General features: G+C 47.0%; 1 protein-coding gene across 2 annotated transcripts in view; it reads right to left on the reverse strand.

Moving 5' to 3' along the window:
* Positions 1 to 21,370, reverse strand: part of WNT11 (Wnt family member 11) — a 59,725-nt gene extending 38,355 nt beyond the window's left edge. Inside the window, exons 1-2 of one of the 2 annotated variants that reach the window (XM_020989534.2) lie at positions 21,040 to 21,370; positions 14,183 to 14,399 (exon numbers count right to left, since the gene is read on the reverse strand). In XM_020989534.2, coding sequence (XP_020845193.1) covers positions 14,183 to 14,265 — 83 coding nt within the window. In that variant the 5' untranslated portion in view covers positions 14,266 to 14,399; positions 21,040 to 21,370. Of the gene's footprint in view, positions 1 to 14,182; positions 14,400 to 20,231; positions 20,746 to 21,039 lie in introns of those variants that run through there. The other variant, XM_078156925.1, reaches the window with a different exon arrangement.
* Between the last annotated feature and the right edge of the window lie 1,431 nt (positions 21,371 to 22,801).

The following is a 22,801-nucleotide window of genomic DNA, read 5'->3' on the forward strand; positions in this document are numbered from 1 at the left end:
AGCTAGATGAGGTCTTAGAAATGACCATTTTTGCAAATAAGGAAGCTGGGACCCAGGCAGGAGAAGTGACTTCCCCAAGGCCACATAGAAAGTCAGCCAGCAAAGCCAGCTCAGTGAGGGACCTCTGAGCCCATGTAAGTCATTTTACAGATGAAGAAAGGGAAGCAACTTGGGGGTGGTCACATATCCAATTAGGGGCAGAGCTGGGATAAGAATTCGGCTCTCCTGACTGCTGGCATGATAGGGAGAGGCTGGGCTGGGCCTCTGAGGAAGAAGCTGGGAAGGCCCACTGCTAGGTGCTCCAGCCATTTGTCCAGGGGCTGGGATGCTCCATGAAAAACTCCAACCCTTCCCAAGCTCCCAGCTAGGTCTGAGGGGCTGGGGGTGGGAAGATGGGGTAGGGGATGGATCATCTCTGCTCCCCTAGGAGCCCCAAACTCACAGACACGAGGCAGGAAGGTGTGAAGTTATCAATCTGTCTGGGAGCAGGGCAGAATATTTTTAAAGTGTGGCATTTTCTTAAGACAGCTACAGTTCCCACATCATAAACACGAGACACACCAGATATCTCATCAGGGAAATGTGCATGCCCTAAGACAGAGACAGATAGGCACAGTCCTACCCACATCTGGAGAGACACAGGTACCCAGTGGCACACAAGCACACCGAGACTGACAGACACAAATGTGTCATTCTCACACAGAAGCCTGAGACTCCTCAAGGCGATCAGCCAGACAACTCCACTGTCTCACTGCTTCCCCAGTGAGTTTCACCTGTCCTGGGTCCACGTGGCACAGAGCACACAGGTGATTCAAAGCCCCTCTTCACACCACCATCAGCCAGTTCAGCCTTGCCTCTAGGCAGAGGACAAACCCTTCAAAACCAAGATGGGGCTGCAAGATTGGAGTCCTCTGAACCCATCTGCTCCAATCCCTTCATTTAACAGAGAAGGAAACTGAAGCTCAGAGCAGGGAAAGGACTTGATCAGTGTATTAGTGGGGGAGCACTAAGGATCTAAGTCTTCTGAGGCAGCTGGGAAGCCCAGTGCTGGGCCTGGAGTAAGAAAGAGCTGAGCTCAATCTAGCCTCTGACATTTACTAGGTAGCTCTATGACATGGGTAGGGAACCTGAGGCCTTCTAGGTCCTTAGGTGTGGCCTTTTGACTTTTGTTCTATAAAATCTGGATTCAGTCAAAAGGCCGCACTTCAGGCCCTAGAAGGCCACCTGTGGCCTGAAGGCCGAAGGTTCCCCACCCCTGCTCTATGACCTCCATTAGCCTTAGTTCCTTTATCAATAAAATAGGGATAATAATAGCATCTTCCTAGGTGGTAAAATGGCTATAGTGCCGGGCCTAAAGTCAAGAAGACTTGGGTTCAAATCCAGTCTCAGACATTTATTAGCTAGGTGACCCTGGGCACTTAAACTCTGTCTGCCTCAGTTTCCTCAACTGCAAAGCAGAAATCATAATAGTGCCTATCTCCAAAGGTGGTTATGAAATAATATTTTTAAAGCACTTGGAACATAGTTGGTACTTAATAAATGCTTTTTCCCCTTCCCCTACCTCCTAGGGTGGTTGTGATAATAAAATGAGATAGTATTTGGAAAGTTGCTCAGTCATGTCCAACCTTTTCATACTGTCCATGGGGTTTTCTTGGCAAAGATACTAGAGTGGTTTGCTGTTTCCTTCTCTAGTGGAATAAGGTAAACAGAGGTGAAGTGACTTGTCCAGGGCCACACAGCTAGTAAGTATCTGAGGCCAGATTTGAACTCAGGTCTTCCTAACTCCAGGCCCAGCACTCTGGGTAGATAGAGCGCTATCCACTGCACCACCTAATATTTGGAAAAGTACTTTGTAAACCTTAAAGCTCTATATAAATGCTAAATGCTAGCTATTATTCTGACTTCCAGGACTGCTATACCATTCTCTGGTAGTAATAACGACAATTATTCTAAAGGCCAAATTGTGAATTTCCTCCATGCAGAGACCCTGCTTCCAGATTTCTCCATCACTATGTGACCCCCAGTGCCCCTAGCATGGTCCCTGTACACAACAGTACTTCATAAATATCCATTTAAATTTTTTACCAGACCTATGATTTCCTCAATGTAGAGAGTTCCCAGGAAGGAAGGTCCCTCTACCGCTGCAAATCACTACCTCCTTGGAAACTTCAAGTCTTAGAGAGTTATCTGGAGTGTAGACAGTTAAAGGATGTGCTAAGGTTGCATAGCCATTAGGAGAAAGAGGCAAGTCTTGAACCCAGGGTTTCCTATCTCTGGGATCAACTTTGTGTCTGTTAGGTCTTCCCAGGTCCCCTCAAATTATGACCCTTGGGTGCTTCTAAGCTAAAGTAGCTAGGTGGTACAGTGGATACAGTAGTGAACTGGAAGGTAGAAAGCCCTGAGTTCAAATCCAGCCTCAGACTCTTACTAGCTGTGACTCTGGGCAAGTCATGTCACCTCTGTCTGCCTCAGTTTCCTCATCTGTGAAATGGGGACAATAACAGCACTTCTCTGCCAGGATTGTTGTGAGAATTAAATAAGGCCATCTTAAAATGTTATCTACATGGGTGCAGGTAGGTGGCACAGTGGATAGAGCACCGGCCTGAAGTCAGGAGGACCTGAGTTCAAATCTGGCCTCAGACACTTGATACTTACTAGCTGTGTGACCCTGGGTAAGTCACTTAACCCCAATTTCCTTAAAAAAAAGTTATCTAAATGCTAGCTAGAATTATTATTAAAGTCAGTCTGGACTCCCAGGCTGCCTCTAGTAAATATTTATGGAATGAAAATAATAACAGGTTTCCTTTCCATAACATTTTATGATTTACAAAGTTCTTTCCTCATGGTGAGTCAACAAGTATTTTTTTTTTTAAATTCCAGATCTGTGATTTCACTGGAAACTGACAGGTGTGGAAAATCCTTCCCCAGACTCGGATGAACAACGTGTCTGTAATTACAATCTTAGGGATGTGTGGGGGCACCGGGAGGTTAAACAACCTGACCAGGACCTATCAGAGACAGGACTTGAATCCAGGTTGGCCTTCTCTCCAATATACCAACATTCTGCCTCTCCACTAGAAGAATCATTACCTCCATTTTTCAGAGGAAGAAGGTGAGGTTCAGAAAAGGAAGTGCTTTTGTCAATGTGACCCAGCTAGTTAAAGTCAGGATTCAAACCCAGTTCCCAGCTCTAAGCTGAGCAGGCTTGCCACTGCCTGGCTTCCCCTGCTGGCACTAACAAAGTTCCTGCAGCCAAGTTCAACAGGGCTACTAACAGAGGCGCTTCCCTAGCCTCCTCTTACAAGGATTGTTTATAAGGTGAGACGGTGAGGGCTGGCTTTATTAACCTATCATCTGAGCTGGGGGAAGGAGGAAACTCTCAGAGGTACCAGGGGGGCCTCCCATACACACATAGCTCTGTTCCCTGGTGTGTGACACAACTAACTCTTTAGGAACCTCACTGTTGACCCCCTTCATTTTAGACAGGAGGTCCAGACAAGAGAACTGACTGGGCTAGGGTCACAAAGTAATTCATCAGCTGAGCTGAGATTTGAATCCAGGTCTTTTGATTCCAAAATTCAAAGTTTTTCACACTGTGCTCAAGGGAGGCAGAACTGAGAATCTTGACGCCTAATCCACTTTTTCCCCCCATCACACCACTGGCTCGCAGATGGCCCAAGATAAACAATTACGGGTTATTATCATTCCTGATGATAATAACTGCTCACATGGACATAGCATTTTCCAGCTTACAAAGGAAATGAATGCTCTTGGTAGTCATTAACAATTCGATGTCAACTGAGGAGGACTCGAGCAAACAGCCCCAGGAGTCTAGGCTTGGCCGTGTGTTATTTAGCATTTTTGTCAATGATTTGGATAAAGATATAGATGACACGCTTATCACATGGGCAGATAACACAAAGCTGGAAGGGAGAGCTAACACAGCTATCCCTAATACCAGATGGCAGGGTCAGGATCCAAAAAATAACTTGGCAGGCTAGAACATGAGACTGAATTTAATAATGTGAAACGTAATTGGGATAAATGCAGCCTTATACTTGAGTTAAAAAAAAATAGATGCTCCAACTAGAATATGGGAGAGGCACGGCTAGAGAACAGTATGAAAAAAATCTGAAGGTTTTAGTGGACCACAGGCTCAATGAATCAATAATTCATACAGCGGCTAAAAGGTGGCTGATAGCCTAGCTATACTCTGCCTTGCTCAGACCACATCTGTGTTATTGCTGTTTACTCCTGGGTACCACAGTAGAAGAAGGATATTAATAATTTGGAAAATGATCTAATGAAGGAATTTAGGATGATGATGGGCCTCCAGTTAATTCCATATGAGGCTTGAAGGATCTATAGACAGCATATGGGAATGACATCTTAGCTACCTCCAAGTGTTTGAAATGGGCTGCTGCATGAAAGAGGAATTAGCAGTATTCATCTTAATCTTAGAAAGAAAAGCTAGGGAAGTCTTCAAAAGAACAAACTTAGGCTTAACATCCAGAAAAACTTCCTGACAATCAGAGGTATGCAAATTGGAATAGACTGCCTTTGGAAACAATAATTCACACCCCTCCCACTGAAGGAGGCCAAGTAAAAGCTTGGAAGGCTGCCGGCCTTGGGACGTCATAGAAGGAATTCTTGGACAGGTGTGCGTTAACCTAGAGAAAGATTCTCAGGTTCCTTCCAACTTCAAGACTCTCTCTTGAGTTTGAGACTGTTAATGTTCCATAGCATGATTCCCATTTGACAAAGGAAGGAAACTGAGGCTCATCCTTCTAGAAAATCACAGAGCAGATGAAAGTGGCAATGCGAGAACTATGGCCAGGTATTTTGACACATGGTTGGTTAACCGATTGTTGGTAAGTGCTCCTGGGAGAGGTAACAGTGATTTTAAGTTTATTCACATGAACAAATTGATGATTGATATCAGATGACTGGAAAGGCAAAAAATAAAAGAAAAGACAAATTCCTTCAACTATTTACTTTTGGCTCAAACCCCGCCAAGCAGATGATTTTTGATTCGAGGGGAGTTCTTCCAGGTCCTGTCTGAATCTCTTACTATTCTTGCAGAGAAGATGGAAAGCTATGGATTAGATAGAGATTCAGAACTGGCTGCACAGCCAAACCCTAGAGTAGCCATTAATGGTTTCATGTCAATCAAGCAATCAATAAACATTTATTAACTATCTGCTCTGTGCTGAGCACTGTGCTAAGTGTTGGAGATACAAAAAGAGGCAAAAGACAATCCTTGCCCTCAGTGAGCTTACAATCTAATGTCAACATGGCCCAAGGTCTCAGTAACTTGGAGAGTTGGAGACTCTTAAATTGGAGAGCTACATTTATGGCCTAGATGGCATGCTCAATGAATTTACAGATGACGAGAAGCTGGGAGGGATAGCTATCGTACTTGGTGACAGAAGAAAGGTCCAAAAAGATCTTGACACATAAGGGTATCAGGCTGAATCTAATTGGATGAAATTCAATAGGGATAAATGTAAAGTCTTGCCCTCAGGTACAAAAAAATCAGCTCCATAAGAGCCGGATAGGAGACGCACAGTGAGGTAGCAATTATCCTGGAAAAGATCTGAGGTTCTTAGTGGATTGGAGGCTCAATACACGTAGGCAGTTTTATGCAGTAGTCAAAAGAGCAGGTGTGATATTGGCCTGCACTGAAAGGAGTTTCTAGAAATCGGGAGGCGATCATTCCACTGTACTCTGCCATAGTCAGGGCACATCTAGAGTTTTCCATTCATTTCTAGGAGCCCCGCTTTAAGAGGGGCTTGAAAAATACCCAATATAATCAGGCAGGACGGCAAAGCTCCTAAGCCCAAGTCTGATGGAGAGAGGTGGGAGGAACCAGGGATAATTGGTCTTAAGAAAAGAAGAATCAATATGGGGCATGCTAGTGTTCTGTGGGTGTCATGAGGAAGATGAACCAGTTTGTTCTGTCTGGCTCCCCAAGGACAGATAGAGCCAAGGTGGAAGTCACAGAAAAGCAGATTTAGACTGGAGGGCAGGAAGCCTTTTCTAGCAATTGGAGCCATCCCAAGGTGGAATGGGCAGCTTTGGGAGATGGTAGGCTGCCCCCCCTTGGGCATCTTCCATCCTCACCTTTTGGGGATTTTATAGTGGGGAGCCCTTTGATGTATGAGTGGAGCAAGACAACTACTGGGGTCCCTTCCAGTTGTCAAATTCTGTGATTCAGTGAAACTTTCAGGTGCTATATAAATGTGAGTTATTTTTGTTAAAGGTGGGAAAGGAGGCTCAGAGTGTGTACAGAGTGCTGGGCTTGGACCTGCCTCAGACATTTTCAAGTCACTTAATTTCCCTGTGCCTCGGTTTCCTCATCTAAAAATCAGGATACCAACACCACCTACCTCCCCGGGTTGTGAGTATCTGATGAAATAACATACATAAAGTGCTTTGCAAACATAGGTTTACACACGTTTGACAACCTATGCAAAGTGCTATGGAAATGCCAGCTGTTATTATTGTCCAAGCGCCCATAGTAAGTGAACGGCAGATGCAGGAGAGCGCCCCTGGTCTTCTAGCTGGAAGCCCAGCGTGCTGCGGGGCTCCTGGTCTGAGTCACGGCCCCACAGGTTTCACTGAGCCTTTGGTTGGATGGATGGCTCAGAGTCGGGCAGCTGGCCAGGTAGGAAGAGCCAGGAGGTGGGGAGCGCCAGCAAGCGTGGGCTGTGCTCCCAGGTTTCCAGCAGGTGTGAGCTTGGGGTAAAATGGCCACATCTGGTTGTGGTTCGCCCAGCACACGTCCCTTTCATCCTCATTCCTTTGACCGGCTTGTTTATCTGCCAGGCCCAGTTTCCTCACAGCCAAGGCCTTCTCATTTTTGGGAGAACTAACTGAAGGAGATGCTTTTATCGCCATCCCCTGATGGTCTGACGCTTCACGGTACTGGTAAGGGTTGGGATTGATAAAGAGGAGAGCTGCTTTTTCTACAGCTGTTCTCCCCATTTTACAGATGAGCAAACGGAAGTTTAAAGGTCACAAAGATATTAAAGAGGAAAAGACAGAATTCAAACCCAGCTGTCCCAACACCAAAATCAGGGCTGGATTTGCTCTGGTACGAACTGCTGGTTTTCCTTATATCTATTTGAGACCCAAAAGAACTGCCCTGCTTCCCTTGGCCAGGCTAGCTCCCAAACCCCTTCCAATCTAGACTTTATCGAAAAAGAAAGCACAGCCAGAAAAACCCAGTTGCCCTCTGACACTCCAGTGCTTTCGGGGAAAATCCCCAGGAACTTAGTTCCTTTTGGTAGCTTCTCTGCGGATTTATCTAGAATTCAATAATCACTTGGATTTTTGTAGCTTCTGACTCTGCCACTTCCAAGTTGTGTAACCCTTCGCTCTTCCTACTCTGTCAGACGGGCCGTAATGACACAGTGCCTCTAGCTCACGAGGTGGTTGTGGGGGAAGTTCTTTGTAAACCCGAAAGTCCTGGGGAAAGACAGATCTATTATCTCTCTCTCTCCCATTTCTAGGTCTGTGATTGTGTAGTTCTGGGATAAAAATAGTAATAACTGCTAATATTTCTATGCCACCTCCTATGTGCCAGGCATTGGGGTAAGTGTGTCAGAAATATTATCTCATTTGATCCTCATAACAACCCTGGGAAGGAGGTGCTATTATCATCCCCATTTTACAGATGAGGAAATTGAGGCAAACAGATTTAAGTGACTAGTTTAGGCTTACACAACTAGGAAGTTATCTGAGGCTGGATTTGAACTCAAGTCTTCCTTTCTCCATTGTGCCACCTCTGGCTCAGGTTTACTCAGTGATCTTATTATTTTCATCCTACATTTCCTAAGAGGACCAGTAATCTGGTCTCAGACACTTGACACTAACTGTGTGACCTTGGGCAAGTCACTTAACCCCAATTGCCTCACCAAAATAAATAAATAAATACATGAAGAGGACCGGTGACATCATGGGTGATGTCCTGACTCCCAAATGAGTTGGATTTCAGTGATCAGCCTCACTCTCTCTTCCAGAGTCACTGAGTCCAGTGGCAGAACTAAAGTGAAGGCAACCGGCCATGGCCTGGGATGAAGTGGATGAGCTTGGTGTCTTTGACGTCTGACCAAGCTCTAAGCACTCCATAGCGCCTGCTCCAGCTGTCTTCATGGCCATTGGAACAAAGTGTTCTGCCCTTTCACCAGCGAAGATATTCAGTTGGGGGGTAGGCTTCCCCTTAACTCATCAACAGGTTTGAGGCCTGTTGGGTTATCCTATGCTGCTGAGATGGTTTTACCAGGATGTGCCGCAACCCATCTTACAGCTCCTTGGAGCCACAGGTAAGAGCTGGGTGACAGGTGGACACCAGTGGTGGATGAGCAGCCCTGAAAAGGGCTCAGCAGCCCTCACACCAGAGGTGCCAGTCCTCCCTGCACACCTCATACATAGGGCATGTATATTGGCCCCATTTTGCTGATGAGAAAACTGAAGCTCTGAGAGGCTAAGAGATCGACCCTAGGGCACACCAATGTATGAGCAAGGGTCAGGATCAGCCCACAGACCTAGTGACTCAAAATCCAAGGCTCTTTACACTGACTACTGCAAACTGCTTTACCTCCAGCCTCATACACCAGGCAAACACTAGTAGCACTGACTTGGCTTCTAAGTCAAGTTACTCTGATGTCTAAGGTGTGGGTGACCTTGAATAAATAAATCACTTCCTCTCATCTATAATATGGAGATGACTGCTTTTGCACTATCTTCCTGACAGAGATGCTTCGGGAACCAACTGAAATGATATCTGAGAAAGAACTTTGCATGGAAAGATAGATGTGAACTATAACTAAATCATTTACCCTAGAATGTCAGAGCTGGGAGGACCCTTGGAACATAGAATGTCAGAGCTGGGAGGACCCTTGGAACATAGAACGTCAGAGCTAGAAAGGACTTTGGAAAAAAGAATGTCAGAACTAGTGCAGGCATCATAGATAATCCAGAGTAGACCAAGGACCCCCTTTGGTCATCTGGTGAAGCCTAGGGATTCCTTTTTTGGAATACCGTATTTTAAAAAATTCATAATTTAAGAAAATGCTAAGTTTCAGTTAGAGCTTAGTGAAAATAAAAGTATTTTTTTTTCTTCCCCTGCAAGTTCACATTGTTACTGTAATATATCCATGGACCCCTGGGGGGTGCACGGAGCCTAGGTTAAGAATTCTCAATTTGATGCAACCTCCTCATTTTTCAGAGGAGGAAACTGAGGCTTAGGTGAAATGATCATATTGCTTTCCTTCTCGATGAGTGGGGAAACGGCTAGAAGGGAGGAAGGAATTTGGAGCAGAAATTATTTAAAATGAATGTTTAAAATAAAGTATATTTAAGAGAGAAGGGGGTGTGGAGATAGAGGACAGAGAGAAGAAAGGAGAGAAAAGGGGAGAGAGACGAGGGAGGTAAAAGAGGAAAGAGGAGAGAGATAAAGGGGGAAAGGGAGAGAAAGACAGAAGAGAAGAGAAGAGGAGAGAGAGAGGAGAGGAGAAAGAGGAGACAGAGAGGAGAGACAAGAGACAGAAGGGAGGATAGAGAAGAGAGAGAAGGTGGGAGAGAGGAGAGAGAGAAGAGAGAGAGAGAGAGAGAGAGAGAGAGAGAGAGAGAGAGAGAGAGAGAGAGAGGAGAGAGAGGAGAGAGAGAAGAGGAAAGAGAGAGAAGAGAGAGAGAGAGAAGAGAAGAGAAGAGAAGAGAGAGAGAGAGAGGAGAGAGAAGAGAGAGAGAGAGAGAGAGAGAGAGAGAGAGAGAGAGAGAGAGAGAGAGAGAGAGGGTGAAATGATCCTACATCAAATAGTGCCTGGGTAGCAGGACTATGGGATTTGAATCTATGTTTTCTAACTTCAAGGTCACCACAGCTGGAGCCAGTAATTTCCGTAGGAAGAGACCATCCAGTGCTCTAATAACAAACAAAACCCAAAACAAGCCCTTCCCTGCTGCTGGCTGATGTCAATAACTCCCTTTCCAGGAGACAAAGCCTCAGGCTCCTTAGTGAGACAGGAGTCAGCCTGTTGAAGTCCAGTGGTCCTCAGAATCATAGGTGTCAGGACCTCTTTACATTCTTGAAAATTATTGAGAAACCTCCTCCCAAAGAGCTTTTGCTTATATGGGTTATAGTTAAAAATTTTCACCACATTAGAAATAAATTTATCTTGGTATTATTATGAAAATCATTTTGACCTCATGGAACCCCTGAAGGGTCCTGGGGATCCCTGGGGGCTCACACCTCACTTTGAGAACAGCTGGTACAGTAGAATGAGTCCTGGATTCGGAGTCAGGAGACCAACATTAACTCTGATGTTTACAGGGGGTTTGAGCTTGGGTGATTTTACTGAATCTCTTTCAGCTTCCATTTCTTCAGCTATGACATGGAGATAATGACACTGGCATAGCCTACCTACCTTTCAGGGCTGTTCAAAGAACCCCAGAGTCCTGGAGGAGCAAAGAACCTCAGCGCACATCTAACCTGAGAGGCATGTTACTGCGAATTCTCTCTAGGACACCTCCAACAGATGGTCATGCAGCCTCCCTGTAAGAAGACCCCGAGTGATGGCTAGCTTATTGTGGTCCAAGCCTAGCTTATTGCAGTTCAAGGCAGCCCATTCCACTTTGAGACTTCTCATTGTTAGGAATTTTTTCTTGCTATTGAATTACAAGCAGGTGTAGTGGATAGAGAACTGGCATCAGAGCCAGGTTCTAATTCTGTCTTTGTCATATACTGGGTAATGTGTGACCTTGGGCAAGTCACTTAACTCCCCCCGTCCCCCCACTCTGCAACTTTCTATAAAAGTGCAGAGAATGTGCTGGCCTGCATTGGCAGAAGGAGTTCCACATAACATCAAAACCACAGTTTAGTCCTTATTTTTACTGAGCCTCTGTAACTTCCCCTCATTCTGGGCCCAAGCAGAATAAATCCAATCTCTCTTCCACATGATAGCCCTTCAGATTATACTATCACAGTGCTAGGATCCTTTCAATAAAGATAATCATGATAACAGCAATGATTCCATCATTGGCATCTTCTTTCCTCTATCCTTTTCCTGCACAGAAGCGAGCTGGGCTGTGCCAATGGAACACCAGCCCTGCTAAGTCCTCGCCATGCTGGCCAGACCACCAGGATGGGCCAGGAGATGGAGGGTGTGCCTCTGGTCAAAGGGCCAGCCAAGCCAAGTACTCGGGGCTAGAGTATTGGATGATGGTTGGCCACTAAGGATGAAGTTTTTTGGCCATAAGCCAGAAAAATTCAAAATGTCTCCATGCTCCCCTCAGTGGAACCATTTTCCACTTCCGTGAGGAACTTGCCCAGTGGATGGAACTCTTGGGGTTCAGAGAAGGGGACAAAGGCTACAAAGACCCGCACCATGGGGCAGGATGATGTCTAGCTGGAGGAACTGAGCCACTCCCAGACAGACATTCTCCCTACCAACAAAAGTCCATGGGCACCCCCACAGAAGCTTGGAAGAAAAAAGCTGACATGGTAGAGAAAGCAGATTTGGCATGCAAGTTCGAGGCTCTGCTACTTAAGAAGCCTGAGTGATGGCAGGCAAGTCACTATCCTGTCTCAAGGCCACAGATTCTTAGCCAAATGAGGGTTTACAGCTAAAGCAGAGGTTCTTAACCCTTTGTGGACCCCCTTAGCAGTCTGGTGAAGACTATGGACCTTTTCTCATAATACTTCTTAAATCATTTAAAATAAAATTCTAATTTAACAATCTTAAATTTCATTAAATAAATTTCAATAATTGATTTAGATTTATTGATAATATGATCATTTGAAATATTTAAAAAACAATTTTTAAATGTATAAAATACATAGGACACGAAGGAAATACATTGAGATTTGGTTATCAAAAAATTTATTTTTCAAAAGTGTAAGGACCCCTGGTAAAGCAACTTGGATCTATATGATGGCTGAAATCCCCTTCAGTTCTAAATTCTATGATCATATAGGGGACTCTATATTCTCTATGGAAGGTTTATGGAAAGATGTGGAGAAGAATGCCACAGGATAAGATGTGAAAGAGTTGGAAATCTCACCAGTTGGGGAGTGCCCACACGGATGAGATCACAGAGCCATCAAACAAGAACAAGCCAAGACACTTTGAACCAAATAAATGGGGGGAGGGGGTTCAGAGAAGGAAGGGCTGAGGGTGTGGGAGATGGTTGAGGAGATGCTAGTGTGCTTTTGGATCTGTTCTAAAGCTGTATTTCTAGATATTTGCCACATTAGCAGACCCTCCTCCTTCCCTTCTTTTCCCTCCCCTCTACCATCCACCATGAGTGAGGAATTCCCCAGGATCTCCCGATCCAGACTCTGCCAGGGATTCTCTGTGCAGCCTTCGATAAATCCTTCCCCCTCCCCGGGCCTCTGCAAAGTGAGGGAGCTTGAGGAGAAGATCTGAAGGCCTCTTCCCTGGCCAACATTCTGCAATTTAGATCCCAGCAACAGATGAACGCCACACCCTTGGCCAATGATGATAATTTCACTTTTTTTTTCGTAGTGCATTAGAGTCACAAAGAGGTGACACAGAGAACGACTACCTCCTGTGTGCAAGGCAGACAGACCACAAAGACCATTTTTCCACTTGGCAACAAAAGCTCGGATATATGGATGGTTTTAATAAAGCATCAATTAACCAATAACTCACTTCCAGTTGGGAGGAGATCATGAACTTGCCATTTTGTTTGCCAAAAATGCGATCAGTAAGACGAATGCCTGCCTCTTCAACTGTTTGGAGGCAGCCACGACACTAATCCACGTTTCCTTATCTCTACAATTAGTGTGGTGAACTCAGTCTCAAAGACCTAGATAGTCCTGACGTTCTATGTTGCATGTTCTAACTTTCTCTGTTCTAGGGCCTTTCTAGCTCTGACATTCTAAGTCCTAAGTCTCCTCCAAGCTCTGACACTCTATGTTCTAAGTAAGGTCCCTCGAAGCTCTTCCAGTTCTGACATTTTATGATTTTGACCTCTTCCCTGTAGCTCGCTCTTATCCCTCTCCCAAAGGCAGTGGTTTACCTGTAAGTGCTTCCAGAGGTCCCCTCTCTTTCTTCCACCCACCTTAATTCCTGGAAACATCCAAAGCGGCAGCGGTTTCAAGAGAGATCACGGTTCCAACTTGAGACAATAATACTGATCCTCCATATGGCTGCAGTGCTTTACTGATTACAGAGCACTTTCCTATCTACTAATTCAGTGTATCCTCATTACATTCCTGTGAGGGAGGCAGGGAAAGCTATTAATAGCAATTTACAAAAGAGAAAACTGAGGCTCAGTGGTAAAGCAGCTTCTTGGAGGCCACAAAAATGAATCTGTAGCTGGGCTCAAATTTGGTCTGTGATTCCCAGTCCTGGGTATTTCCAGCTAACTCAACTGACTGCCTCTGTCCAAGGTTAAGGGGTGGACCTGGGACTAGAATCTCAACCTTCTTAACTGCTGAGGAACAAAGATGAAATGACCCCAAATAACCAGCACTTAAATTTATATAGCATTTTGTGGTTTACACTTTCCCAGTTTTTATTTCATTTGATCCTAGAAAGAGACCTCAGAGGGAGGCAAGGAAAAACTATATTGTCCTCATTTTACAGAAGAAGAAGAAGCTAAGGCCCAGTGAGGGGAAGAAATTTTCCCAAGGTCACACAGCAAATCAGTGGCAGATCCAGGATCCAAACTGAAGTTAGAGAATCACAGCACAACAGATTGTCACACCTGGAAAGATCTTTAGAATGTAGAACATGGTATGTCACAGATGGAGGGACCTTAGACAGCATATAGTCTAACCCCCTTTTACAGATACAGAAAACTGAGGCCCAAAGAGAGGATTTGCCCAAGGTCACACAACTAGTTAGTAGAAAAGCTAGGATTAGTACCTGGTGTCTGCTGATTCTGCCTTCAGTACTATTTCCACTACACATAGATTCATAATTCCTTAAACTCCCACCCCACCCCTCTAATAAATTTTTAAAAAATTAAATACATAAATAAAAGCCTGAAGTTTGCGGCAGGGTAAAATGAAGCGTGATGGGCTTGCCCAGTCGCAGCGATATGTAAAGCACGTCCTCCTTAGCTCCGTATTAAATATTTCCTCCCGAGCCGACCCCCGAGCACTGCTGTTTGTCCAAGCCCGGCAGGCCATTGGAAACTTTAGAATACTCACAGCCACTTAATCGCGTAGCCAAGACCGGTCTGCAAAACCAGAGACAGGAAAACCGTCCAAAGAAACTGCACCTTCGCCTTCATTTTCCACGGCCCCCAATACTCCCAGGGTCAAACACTCCTCCCTGGAGGGAGAGAGGAAGGCTTTCCCCAAACGGACTCCTCTCGGGCTCGGATACCTCGCTCTCAGGCTGCTCGTCTTTGGTCCGCAAGAAAACCTAAGAGCCAGGCAGAGATCGGAGCTGTGGTTAAAAACGGGGCTTGGGGCTAGGGGGGTGTGTTATTCAAATTGCAAAGGAGGGGCTTGTGAACTGAGAACGGGGAGGGCTCGGCGGGGTGTGTGTCTCTTCTCCCCCCTCAACCCCCTGCTTCTGATAGAACCTTTATAGCCAACAAAGACAGTGCACGTATGGGTTGAATTATGTCTTGCATTATACGACTGATTGCGTGTTTCTATTTAACTCTCCATATGGTGAACCTTCCATAGCGATCCAGTTTTTTACAACGTTATATGTACGAATGTGTATGTATGTCTAAGTATGTGTATATGTGGGAAGGAGGAAGGGAAGGAGGAAAGGGGGAGGGAGAGGGAAAGAGAGAGAGAGAGAGAGAGAGAGAGAGAGAGAGAGAGAGAGGAGAGAGAGAGAGAGAGAAGAAGAAGAAGAAGAAGAAGAAGAAGAAGAGGAAGAAGAAGAAGAAGAAAGAAGAGGAAGAAGAAGAAGAAGAAGAAGAAGGAGGAGGAGGAGGAGGAGGAGGAGAAAAAGGAAGAGAGAAAGAGGAGAGGAGAGGAAGAAAGAGAAAGAAGAAGAAAAGAGAGAGGAAAAAGACAGAGATCAGGGAGAGAAAGAGAGATAGGGAAAGCAGAAGAAAAAGAAAAAAGAAAGAAGGCCAGAGAAATAAGAGGCAAGAGAAGGAGCTGTGGTGTCGTCGGAAAACTACTACATTAGAAATCCAAAGACTTAGGTTCCAGTTCTAATTCTAACATTACCTTGCTGTGTGCTCTTGAGTAAGACATTGTCCTACAGGTCTGTTTCCTCTTCCATAAAATGAAGAGACTAGACCTGATCTCTAAAGTTCCTTTTAGTGCTGAAATTCTATGACTCTATGATTCTATGGGAGACTGAGGGAGGGAACCTACTGACTCACTCTAGCCTCCATTCCATCACTTATTAGGCACACGATGACATGAACATGAGATCATAGGATTTAGAGCTGAGAAGGCTCTTAGAATAGTACGCTGGAGCTCAAAGGAGCTATAGAACATGGGATGTTAGAGCCGGAAAGGACTCTAGAGATTATCTAGCCCAATTCCCACATTTTATTAATGAGAAAACTGAGACTAAGTGAGGGGAAGGTACTTTTTCAAGGTCACACTAGTTCTGAGACTCAGGCTCCCCAAATATCAAATGGAGACAATAATCCCAAATCCTATCTACCCCACAGGCTGCTGCTATGTCCACTGGACAGAGGATGGGGAAGACGCTTTTAGGAGCATCTATCCACGTGTCAGGGGAAGAAAGGAACCACGGTATGTATGTATACTGACATTCACACATCTCCTCCTCTCTCGGGGGAATCTACACGAAATAGCAAAGAAACAAATCTCAAACTCACCCAGCTCAAGCCGAATCTTCAGCTAATCTCTCTTCTCTCTACCCCCACCCCCACCCCAATTTTCGAGGAGAAATGAAACGCGCATCCATCTGTGGACTAATGGCGGTGCCCTTGCTCCGAAGATACAGGCTCCCTCTATGCTTTCCTTCACACCTCATTAACTCTGCCTGGCAGCCTCTTCCAAATTTACCCACACCTGGGATGAAACTGCAACTCGAGGTCAATCAAGACCTAAGAGCCTTTTGTCCTGGGGGGCAGGGTCGGGCAGGTCTGGAGGACTTTGAGTTTAAAGACGGTTTTTTTTGGGGGGGGCGGCATTAGTGGTTTTTGTTTTAAAGAATCTGAGTAGGGGACTGTTTTATTTCTGCCTCTGTGTCCCCAACGCCCAGGATTGTGTCTGACCCATAGTAGGCACTTAATAAAAGCTTTTTGATTGACTGAGTTCTAGTTTCTTTCACCCCTATCTGAATCTCCTACACATAGAATTATTAGGAGAGATTAAGCATGCACATTCAGAATTGGAAGAGAGACCATCTAAATCAACCCCTTCATTGTATTCATTTGGAAACGAAAGTTCAGAAATGACCAAGGTCAAACAGCAAATTATGCAGCAGAGCTGAGATGTGAGCACACGAGTTGTGACTGTTCTGACTAGAGATTTAATGTCCTCTCCACCACACCACCCTCAACCACCCAAGCAGAATTATTAAGGATGTTCTCTATCTTCCATTCCCTGATCAAAAACAATACTGCCCAGGATGTCCATGGTTCTGGAGAAGGAACCAGAAATCCCATTTCTGGGGTCTACAAAGAATACAGGAGCCGGAAGAGATATTAAAGGCAAAATCTAGTCCAACCTCCTAGGGGTTTTTTTTTTGGTTTGTGTTTGTTTTTACAAAAAAGGAAAATGAAGGAGAACAGTGTCTTTCTCCCAGGACACCCAGTAAGGCAGGGGCAGCGTGGAATACTAGAATGCAGGTCTCCTAGCTCCCGAGCCCACTACCCCACATCTGCCTCCAACTAAATAGTGTCTATCCCCAGAAGAGAAATCTCTGTCTAGGAGGTGTCCACTAGAATTCTCCTTGTCTTAGTCCTGTCCAGATCATAGGATTTTAGGGTTGGAGGAATCACTCAGTCTAAAGCCCTTATTTTGACAGATAGAGGACGCTGAAGTGTAGAGAAGAAAAGTAACTTGCCCAAGATTATTAAATCAGTGAAAGAGCTAGGATTGGAACCCTGGGTTTCTGACTCCAAATTCAATGTTCTTTTCCAAGACGCCGCTTTAACTCCTGCCTCTTTCACCTCCAGGTCCAACCAAGTTAGGGGAGGGGTCCCCATTACAGCACAATAGCATTAATTTATAATCGGGCGTTTTTTGGTTTGGTTTGGTTTTGTTTTGGAAGTACTTTACACACGCCGACTCCTTGGATTTCACAAAGGCTCTGTGAGTTCTGCAGGGCAGGGATCATTGCCCCCATTTTACAGAGGAAGAAACTTCGGCTCCGAGAGGGCAAGGAAGGGGCTTCGCCACAGTCACAGATAGGAATTAGCCGAGTGAGGATTCGAACCCAAAGCTACTGGATATGTCCAGTGTTCTTGTAGCCATCAGGCAGCTCCCTCTGTCCTCTCGGTGTGGAGGTGTTCCCAGGGATCTCGCGGAGCGTGCCCCAGGCTTCGGGTTATTTCTGTCCCTTTTATCGGCCGCCAAGATCCTTCAGCTAGCTCTGCACTTGAAAGGTTTGGCTTTTGCCTGAGGCGGATGAAGGCGGGGGTGGGGTGGAGGCTGGCAAAGTTATTTCCGAGCTTCTCTTATCTGCCTTCTCCCAACGAATTAGCCTTTCGCTTTACACGCACAACCAGCTCCGTCACCTACTTTCGCCCCGCTGGGATTTAGATGGGGGGGAGGGGAATGTCAGTTTTTAACCCCATGCCTCTGCGGGGGAGGGAAGGACGGCACCGACTCTTTTGCCTACCCTACCATTCCTCCCTCCTCTCCTCTCTCCTCCTCTTCTCTTCCTCCTCCTCCTCCGAAACTAACTCTGGCCCTTCTCCCAGGCGCCTGCCCGTATCTCTTCCTCTGTCTCCCACGCTTACCCCTTTCCCCCTGTGCGAAGCTACAGCCTTTGCTGCCAAGGAGGAGCAAACCAAAGGTGAACTCTGGTAGTTACTGGGAGGCAGCGCGGCATTCTGGGCTGCAGACCTCAAGTCGGTCGCAGCCCTGCCACTGACTCTCTGAGTGACCTTGGGCAAGTCTCATCCCAATTTCCGCTTCTGTGAAATGCTGGGCTTTCACAAGATGATTTCTGAAGGCCCTCCCGGCTCCGAGGGTCTGCGTGTCTGAATTCTGGCAGAAGAGGGGAAAGGTGGAGATGACGGGGGAAGGGGAAGGTGCAGAGGAGGCCGAAGGGACAGGGAGGAAGACTGCGGCGTCTGGGACCCCTTTCCCCTACTGCCTCCTATGGCGGTCTGGAAAAGCCGCTGCCCCCAGCATAACAACATACTCTTGCATTATCCCAGCCCTCAGTCCAGCGCTTTGCGCACAGTACGGCTCACTCAGCCCAGGGAGCTGCCTCTTCAGAAGACCGGCCTCCGGCGGGGCGAAAAGAGCGCAACTCCCACCACTCCCAGCCCCGAACCATGTGCAAACTTAGAAACTTTTGCTCTTGCCTACCGCGGCTCCGAAACTGTCGCCCACCTAGAAAAGCTACTGTGCGAGATTTGGAGATGTTTTGGTGTTCCGTCTCTTTTTAATTAAGGGTTGTTCCGTGCCAAGGGTTAAAAGGCAGAGGGATCTCAGTGCTTTGAAGAGAGACCAAGGTCCCTGTGGGGAGGGTGGAGGTGGAGAGAGCTCTGGGCAGCTCCTCTTCCAGACCCGCTCATTCCAGGGACACTTTTGGGGAGGAGAGAGCTAGCGTCGCAGCCCGGCTAGGGCTGTGCCTGTGGGCAAGCTAGACCAGCGGCGCCCTTCAGTGGCTTCACATGCAAAGCCCACAGCGCCTCCTCCCAGGTGGAACAGGGAGAGAGACTAGCGCGGGAGGCCACGGGAGAGTGGGCTGAAAGCCTCCTGAGCTGGCCTGCAGGAAAGCCCAGCTTGGAGTCTGCGTTCGGCAACGAACTTCCTGCGCACGACCTTGGCCAGCTCATTTTCCTCTCTGTGTCTGCTTGCTCCTCTGTAAAATCAGGGATCCTAAGACTTGGCCTCAAAGCTAAGAAGGTACCTTCAAGATCATGCAGTTCAACTCCGGAAATTAAGGCCTAGGGAGGTAAAGTAACTTGTCCAAGGTCATAGAGATAGCAAGTAGCAGAGGCAGGATTTGAGCCTGGCTTCTGTGACTCCAGAGTCGAATTCTACATCACCACCCTGAGTGGAACTAGATTCTCTATCTCTACAATCCTTTTTCTGCTCTAATATTTAGTGGGCTGAGATTCCTTCCAACTCTTTCTCAGTTCTAAGGTCTGACATTTTGGGATCTAAAGTCCCTTACCAGTTCTTAAATTCTATGAGCTAAAGTCCCAACCAGCTCTAATATTCTCTGTTCTAAGGACTTTTGCTGCACTCTCTGACTTTCTCTGATTCTAGGTTCCTTCCAGCTCTGATATTCTGCGTTCTAAGGGTCCTTTTAGCTCTCGATTTCAGTCTGAGGTTCCTCCCACCTCTAATCTATGTTCTAAGAGCTTCCCCTTTTCTAATTCTATGACCTCATTGGATCTCCTTTCGTTTTCAGGCTTCGGGCTCTTCCTCCAGGCGAAGAGATCAGGTCTCTAAACACACGCTTCCCAACCCCCTCCTCCTCCTCCTTAGTCTTCCCTCTTTTTCTTCCAGACCCTTATTTTGAAGTCTTAGCAATGGGTTGGTATCATCCCTAAGAGTGGCTGGTTCCCTCTTTCTCCTAGCTCGCGTTGGGGAGCTTTTCAAAGGGGAATGGGGTGGTGGTGGGGAGGAGGGTGACTGGTGATACAGCGTAATTTGCCACCAGGACAGGACTCTGCCCACCTTTCACTGAGCGCTGGCAGTTTTCGGGCGAGTACCGCACCCCCACCCCCGGGATCGCTGTGGCGTGAGCTCATCTCTCCGGCCCTGAGGCCCATTGTGCTGGGAGGGGACCAGGGTGGAGGGGGGTGTCGAGCTGAAGTTGCCTGATCCCCCCCCTCCCTGCTCCTGTCGCCCCTTCCACAGCCTGGGGTCTCCCCCTTCTATTGACCGCGAGGGCCGTTACAGCGGCTGGGAGAAGGAGGTCCAGAGCCACACAGTGGCTGGAGGGGGCTGTGAAGGAGTACAAATAGCAGACGTAAATCCTGCTTTCCCTTTCAAACGCCGGCCAGGCATTAGATCTGCACCTCGTTAAGGCTGGGGTTAAGGGACCTGGCTGCACCCTAGACCCGGAGCTCACGCAACTTCTAAAGCGCCCCCACCTCCGTCCCGTACTCCTGCTTACCTTTCTCCCCAGGCTTAGCCAGCGGCTGTGCTGCCCCACGACAGTAAGGCTGCTGTCCCCCGCCTCTGCCGCAGCGCCCCTCCAAGGGCAGAGACAAAAGGTCTCTTTATCCCCGCCCGCTCCTCCGAGCCTATGGTGTAGACATCTCCAGGGCGCAAAAGGAAGAGGGCTGCTGGAGGCTCTGGTGCAGGTATCAGGAACTACCGCTCTGTCCAACCCGAGAAACCAAAGGCGAGCTAGCAGGAGGAGGAGAGGGGTGGGAGTAGGGGTGCGGGTCACCACGGCTGCGCCTCCTCCCAGACAGGGTTTTTCGCCGTTCTCCCTAAACTGCGCGTCCACTCGTCACCTCCCTGGCCTTTCGCGGTCTCGGATTCCTAAGAGTCCCTACGAACCTGCTTATAAGAAGCCCTGACAGCTTTGATCGGCCGGGTGATGTCAGAGTGGATTAGCATAACAAAGCGGGCCCCAGGCTTCCCAGCTTGGACAGGACTCCAGCCTGTTTGATCCCTAAGGGGAGCCCCAGGGGAGATAGGGAGGGGTGTGTGTGTGTGTGTGTGTGTGTGTGTGTGTGTGTGTGCGCGCGCGCGCGCGCGCGTGCTGCGGGGATGAGGTAGGGGGAGAAACAGAGTGTGTGTGGGGAGAGGAGCAGCAATGATTAGCAGAAATCTCATAATAAAATGCATAGAACGCTTTAACTTTTCATAGAATCACTAAATTTTAAAGCTGGAAGGGACCTTCTAGATGACATAGTCCAAATCCCTCGGGGTGAGAAGGGGGCACTGAGGGGAAAGGGAAGAAAGTGACTTACCCAAGGTCACCCGCAGAGTTTTCCTCACAACAATCTGCTGGGGTAGATAGCCGAATCATTATCATCTTTCTATTTTACAGAAGAGTAAACAGATGGACAGTAGTTTGTCCAGGACCATACTTCTAGTAATTGTCAAAACCAGGATCTGGATCTACAGTTACCTGTCTCTAATTCAGGCAGAGTCCGTCAATAAGCATTCATTAAGCGCTTATCATGTGTCAGGCTCTGTCCTAAGCTCTAAGAATGCAATAAAAGGCAAACTTAAAAAAACAAAAACACAAAGAACGGTCCCTAACCTTAAGAAGCTCATATTCTAATGGAGAGAGATAGCATGCACATAATGATGTACATACAAGAAAAATACTGAGTGTTTGGATGGTAGTCTCAGTAGGAAGTAACAGTGGGAGGAAGGTGTGGGAGAGGACATCGGGAAAGCCCCACCCACCCCAAGAAAGTGGGATTCTAACTGAGTCTTAAAGGAAGCCAGGGAAGTGAGGAGGTGGGGGTGAAGATAGTGAGCATCCCAGGCAAGGGATGCCACTGCAAAGACACGGAGTCGGGAGATGGAGTGTTGTGTGTGAGGAGCAGCAAGCAGTCCAGCGTAGGTGGATCGCAGACCGTAAGGAAGGGAGAAGTCCCGCGCAATTTCCCTAATGGGTAGTGTCTACAGTCCGCCGCCAGGAGCGGTCAAGGAGACCTGTGTTCAAATCTGCCTCTGAGACGTTTATAAGTCTTGGGTTTGGCTCAGAGGAACTGGCTGGCATTTGCGACTTTCGCAACCTGTGTGACCTAGGTTAAGTCACTAAACCTCTCGGCTTCCATTTCCTCGTCTGTAAAATGAAGGGGTTGGACCAGATGGCCTCTGACGCCCCTTGGACCCCTAAATCTACGACTAGGAAACACCGAGGACATGAGGTGATCAACGAGAATGAAGAGGTATCCCGTATTCTGTTGATCCAGCCTCCCACTCTCTCTGGGCGCGGAAAAGAACTTGGAGCAGTAGGTTCTGTTTGCTCGGAACGAAATCCCAACGCAAGTTTAAAACACGAATCCAACAGCTGCCCAGCTCTCCTCTCCTCGGGCCTAGGTCTCTGCGCCAATGGCTCCCCCTATGCGTCAGTCCTGGATAAATTCAGACGCGGAGGCGAAAGTCTGGGCTTTGACAGTTTGGGTGTTTCTCTAGACTCTTCCTTCCCCTGGGCCCCGCGCCCCTTCTTGGTCCCTGGACGGACTGGGAAAAGAGCCAAAGAATCTTTCTCTCCACCTACTTCCCCAGCGCAGAAAACTGGGCAGTTGTCAGTTGGCCTCAGGTTAGGACTCTGGCTTACTGCTGCAGTCATTATTTCTAATGGCTTACATTTCGATAGGGCTTTGTGGTGTAGCAGCAGCAGCTGCAGCAGCTAACATTTATACAGTGCTTTAAAGTTAATAAATTAAGTTTAATAAAGTGCTTTATTTGTGTTAGCTCATTTGATCTTCACAACAATCCTGTACCATTATTATCCTCATTTTGCCGATAAGGAAACTGAGGTTGAGAGAGCTTAAATGTTTGCCCAATCACACAATTAAATAAATGTCTGAGGTCGAATTTGAACTCAGGTTTTCCTGACTTCAGCTCCGAGGCTGTTTCTAGAAGCTTTCCTCACAATCCCCCAAAGATACAAGTCCAGAAAGTATTATTTGCTTCATTTTACTGAGAAGAAAACGGAGATCCATTATCACAAGCCTAGAAAGTGGCTAACTTAATGGAATCCATTTTTCT

This window comes from Phascolarctos cinereus, unplaced genomic scaffold (genome assembly GCF_003287225.1).
Source record: "Phascolarctos cinereus isolate Bilbo 61053 unplaced genomic scaffold, phaCin_HiC Scaffold_726;HRSCAF=1367, whole genome shotgun sequence".
NCBI lineage: Eukaryota > Metazoa > Chordata > Mammalia > Diprotodontia > Phascolarctidae > Phascolarctos > Phascolarctos cinereus.